This window comes from Papilio polytes, unplaced genomic scaffold (assembly GCF_000836215.1).
Source record: "Papilio polytes unplaced genomic scaffold, Ppol_1.0 DF821511.1, whole genome shotgun sequence".
Taxonomy (NCBI): Eukaryota; Metazoa; Arthropoda; class Insecta; order Lepidoptera; family Papilionidae; genus Papilio; species Papilio polytes.
In genome coordinates, this window is record NW_013527693.1 from 2,342,764 (window position 1) to 2,348,368 (window position 5,605).

General features: G+C 38.5%; 1 protein-coding gene across 1 annotated transcript in view; it reads right to left on the reverse strand.

The window, feature by feature from the left end:
• LOC106108440 (clustered mitochondria protein homolog) overlaps positions 1-5,605 on the reverse strand; it is a 28,629-nt gene that overhangs the window by 5,930 nt on the left and 17,094 nt on the right. The window contains exons 7-13 of the mRNA XM_013289606.1: positions 4,864-5,109; positions 4,404-4,540; positions 3,726-3,920; positions 2,682-2,894; positions 2,020-2,194; positions 1,437-1,542; positions 850-1,352 (exon numbers count right to left, since the gene is read on the reverse strand). Of these exons, the coding sequence (XP_013145060.1) occupies positions 850-1,352; positions 1,437-1,542; positions 2,020-2,194; positions 2,682-2,894; positions 3,726-3,920; positions 4,404-4,540; positions 4,864-5,109 (1,575 nt within the window). The remainder of the gene's footprint in view (positions 1-849; positions 1,353-1,436; positions 1,543-2,019; positions 2,195-2,681; positions 2,895-3,725; positions 3,921-4,403; positions 4,541-4,863; positions 5,110-5,605) is intronic.

Below are 5,605 nucleotides of genomic sequence, written 5' to 3' on the forward strand. Positions count from 1 at the left end.
GACACTGTACTGTACTCCAAACGATACTACTTCATCACACTTCGACAATAACTGCAACTTGCTATTTTTTATAGTCTATACTATTATAATAAAGCGTAAACACATACTTCTTTGATGCCTAAGATGTCAGCAATTATAGCATATGTTTGAATAATTCTTTTTTTTTTTTTAATAAAAAGCCCTACACTTACGTTACGCTTTAGGCTATATATTTTCACGCCATTAAACTTAGGTGGTAAATATTTTGGATAAAAACCCTAATGTGGGAAAGAGACCATAAGTGACTGCCAACATCAAGAAAGAAAGATTGTTAAGGTTTGTCATGTCATGTGATTTTGACATTTGCTATTGATAATTTGACAAATGTAAACAATAAAATAAAATTTTCATAATTTCATGCGGATGATACCGCACGGGAACAGCTAGTATAAGATAAATTCTCCAAAATAGCGAAATGACCGGAACCAAAAGACACATTTGCAGAGCTTTAATCATCAGAGTGCTATCAAATAATGACATTTCGTCAAACAATAGGTGCTATTACAGGATAAGCTAGTTAAAAGTACAAAAATACCAGCCGTTGCTCGCGACTTCGTTCGTGTGAAATTTAACAGTAATAAACAATGACATATGGCCTAAATGCCTATGTTATTCAAAGATAAATTTCACCTTTCTAACGGTGAAATAATTTTTAAATTGGCCCAGTACTTTTTAAATTATTTCAATATTGACAAAAATATTTTTTTTCCTCTTTATAATCTTAGGATAGATTACTATCGGATTAGTACACAAGATCATTTGTTAAAATAACAGTGAAATTTATATTAATACAAATTTTATATTACTTACTGTCGGTTTCCTGTTTTTCTCCATTGCAAATCGAATCCGTTATACTCTCGACTATTTTCTTAGCAACATCTGTATCGATATCAGAGTAATTTTCGTTCAAAATTAATTGATCCTCTTTTTCCTTGTCTTCTTTTTCTTCCTTAACGTCTTTATCTTTTTCAACCTCCTTCTCTTTAGAACTGTCTTCTTTTTTGTCTTCAACTTTTTCTTCTTTCTTTTCTTCAGATTTATTTTCTTTCTTTACTTCAGTTTTGTCCTCTTTCTTCGCCTCGGCTTTCTCTTCTTTCTTTTTAGATTCCTTCTTTTGTTTCTTATCCTTAACTTCCTTCTCTTGACTCTTCGTTTCTCTCTTTTTATCTTTCGTTTCAGTCTCCTTGACTTCCTTCTTGTCTTCTTCTTTGGAGGCTTCAACGGCCTTTAATTCCGAAGTCTCACGCATACGTTTCGCACTTAACTGTTGCAAGTGGAACGCAGCGTATCGTATAAACATGAAATAACGTGATCTAAAAGAAGAAATATTAAATAATTATAACCTTAAATATAAAAATTATTTATATTTTGTGTTAAAAATGTCAATGGATACTTACTCTACAAAACTATCAACTAATTCTTGTCTAAGGCAACAAAGTTTGTGTTTGTGAATGATTGGGAAGCCCATAGATTTAATATCTTCTCGCAATTCGTCGTCTTCCACTGAAAACAAAAAAATATTTATTAAAAATTTTCTTTCTCATACTTGTTGTTGTCAGTTGACAAACATACTGTTGCTCGCGACTTCGCCCGCGTGAAATAAAAAGTAATAAAAATAAAGCGTATGTTACTAACTAATAACGTAGGTTTTTAATGGTGAAAGATCTTTTGAAATCGGTCAAGTAGTTTTTGAGTTATTTCAATACATACAAAAGTACAAATATTTCGTCTTTATAATTAGTATAGATTTACGATTATTGCTTATACATTAATTAAAGGCCTAACGTTCCTTCACCTCCCTATTCTTACGATAGATTATTATAACCACCACCACACTCATCAAAACGGAATTGCGGAATTGCTACCACTTCACGCCTGTCTTCAGTGCGGTCGTGGTATTGCTGGGGGCCAGCCGACCCTTTCGTGCGACGATGTTAAAGTGGGCTGTACCACTGTTTTAGTAGTAATGTGATGACATACGCTGCAGGAAGTTGACATCTGGCGGGAAGGTGCGCAGCAGGTCGAGGATGTAGTGGCGGCCGTCGTTGCCGATGATGCCCTTGCACTCGACGCTGGAGCACAGCTCCACCGTGTCGCCGCTCGCGCTCACCACCGAGTGCGGCATTATCTTCAGCTGCTGGCCCGCCTTGCTTAGCTGCACAATCATGTGAATTATATTGTTACACGATACAAAAATATAAGTCAAATAATGTGAAAACTGCTATTAATATATGAAGAAATACAGAAAACTCTCTTTTTGGACTATTGTTTCCAAAAAGAATTTGAAAATAATAGACACAAAAATCACGATGTTCTTCACCGTAAGAAAACCGGGTATATTATGTACATATAAAAAATCACATTGGTACATGGCGGGATTCAAACTCAAGACCCGTAGATTACAACTTTAGTGATTAAGCCATTGAGCCGACACTCTAGTCACCTAAGCTTAGGGTAGGCTTCGAGCTCCTCAGTAGGGCAAATATTGGGAAATAATGACGATTTTGTAGGGGTGAACAAATTAAAACAGGACTGAAAACAGTTTTTTTTTTAATAATTTGCAAATACGCTTTGTCTGTCGTTGAACGTTTTAAATTGATTATTAAAGCGTCCTAATAAAGAAATGATTGTGATGAACTTACGAGGTCCATGTACTTGGGGTGCGAGAGCACGGTGGTGCCGAAGTCGATGCTGCCGTAGACGACGCTCTGCTCCTGCTCCTTCTCGAGGATGCCGGGGATGATGGACTGCGCGGTGACGCGGTACCCGCGGTAGTCCACCACCACCGTGCCCAGCGTGTGCAGCCCCGGCGTGTCCACCGCGCTGTACACGCGCACGCCTTGCAGGTCGTTGCGCTGCACACGGTACATAATACTCACAATCAATCATACTAATCTTACTAATATAATAAATGCGAAAGTTTAGATGGACGGATGGATGTTTGTTAGAGTTTGTAACCTAAATGAATAAACGGATCTCGATGAAATTTGGCATGGATGTACATCATTGTCTGGGAGAACACATAGGCTACTCAATTTTTTTTTTAATTCCCCGGGGACGGAGTCGCAGGCGAAAGCTTGTATTTAAATATTGTGATTTAATATTTTTATGTATAAGCTACTGGAGTACGTAACAGCCAGTTGAAAACCACCACAGTAACGGCTTCGTCCCCTCTGCATACGTTGAGCTGGCTATTTTTTTGTCACAATTTTATAATATTTAGATAGATAGTTATATTTAGAATAAATCCGTTCATTCTTTTGTTTCTTTTTTGTGGCAATAAATGCATGGTGTATTGGATTTTAAATATGTAAAAAAGTGGGAGTCGTGTATTAGGTCAAAAGGATGGCTCTCAAACGAGGGAAAACTGAAAGTTGCTTCAGACAAGACAGTCCTTTAAAAAAGTCAATAAGATAGAAAGTACAACGGCTTCATAAAAGAAAAGTGTGAAACGGTTTGTATACGTACGTACGTATACGTTCATGAGACATATAGACACCCTATACGTACGTGTCTCTCATAGGGTCACGTATACGTACGTGTCTCTCATAGGGTGAATCAGTGGCATTAGAAGAATTAACACTACGCTAAATCTGATAAGTGAAATTTTATTTCTTTATCAATCTATCAACAAGCTAAACGACATTTATTCTAATAAGTTGGTCATTTTTCTGTTAAAAACTTACGGGTGCTACAAAAGCGGCAGCATCACCGCCCAAATCCTTATAGTGGTCGCGCACGTCGAAGCCGAGCGAGAAGAATATGTTATTCCAGATGAACATCTGCATCTTGGGCTCCTCGCCGGGGTTGATGGCCATCACGTTGCCGTCCACCACCGCCATCGCGCCGCGCGTCGCCGCCGCCACGAAGTCGCTGTGCACCTGCACACCAATATTGTTAATAAACACCATCTGTACTGCTTAACATAACATTGCACCAGAGAATTAATGTCTAAATGTAATGAGTTTATACACAACCTCGATATACATTACACATGCTTAAGCTTAGCATGTTTCTAGTTCTCTAAATTTTTATTTGCTATTTCTCTCTCTCTTTCAATGACACACGGAAAGTATTGTCGAATGTGCTCTATGAACGTTGACCTTTATCCTTCTTGTTGCCCATTCATGAAAAGAATGCATAAAGTTACATAAAGTATAAGAGGTGTATGAGGCTTATGAGGCGCATGAGGCTTATGAGGCGCATGAGGTATATGAGGTGTGTGATTGTATTATATGAGTTATATGTGGTGTATAAAGCGTATGTGATGTGCGTGAGGTATATGAGGTGTGTAAGATATGTTTAGTGTGAGGTGTTAGCGGTGTGTGAGGTCAGTGAGGTGTATGTGGTGTGCGTGGTGTGACCTTGAATATGGCGCGCTCCCGCAGCAGGCGCTCGGGCAGCGTGGCGCGCGGCAGCTCGCGCGTCGTCTGCAGCTCCTCGTTCCAGTCGCGCGTCTGCCCCGGGATGTGCTCCTCGTAGCCCAGCTTCGATGAGAACGCTGAGAGTACACAACATTAAATTACTATCTACCCCATCTTATCTTGCTCCCGTAGGATCAACACATCGGGTTGTCATCCTCCAGATCACCTCAGACACACACTCCTTTCTTGATCATGTCACCTTTTACGCAATCCATCCATCACTTTCTAGTTCTACCTCTAATTTCTCCACACTAATAAAGCTTTCAACAATAAATATAAAGGTCGGGGTTCTCTTCAATTAAGAATACCCTTCATTTTGTCTCCTTTCTGAATATCCCACAACTAAGTTCATAACATTTTACTATACACTTGAAGCATGCCCCTGTCCTTTGTTACTTACTGTCTTCAGCGCGTATAGCATCAACGGTGTGGTCCAGCATGGGCGAGGCCCACTGGTACAGCTGGTAGGGCGTGGCGACGCGCTCGAAGGGGTGCTTCTGCATGCGCTTCTTCTGCACGAGCGCGAAGTTCCGCTTGAAGGCGGGCGACACTATGCTCAGTAGTTCTATGAGCGAGTGACAAAGTAGGGACGGACTCGACGGACGCGGGTTGAACACTTCGTCTGTGGACCTGAAGAAAAAAAATTTATAAAAAATTATTCAAAAAAATGTCCGTTGCTAAACCACTGAATAGATTCGTAAAATTTTAGTGGAGTATTATTAGATTACCGGAAAAAGTATTAACCCCTTTTATTTCTATTTTTGTTTAGTTTTTAAAGTCCTTTTACATTTTTCTATAACATTATTTTGATTGCACTTTGTCGTTAAAACACAATCTTACAAGAGGTACAAATTTGAGGTTAATTAATATTTATCAATTTTTCTATTTCAACTTCCCTATTCAAGCAACTAATCCAGTACTAAACTGATAAGCTTTACCCATAGTTATGTTATTTTGTTAAGGAAAAATGTGTATTAATACAACTAGTATTTTAGTAGTTGCTCACGTCTTCGCTCACGTGACAATTTAAAAAAATCACTCATGTTACTCAGCGATGACATAGTTTTTTAATAGTGAAAGAATTTTTGAAATCGTCCCCGTAGTTTTCGAGTTATTTCAAAACATACAAAAATCGAAAAATA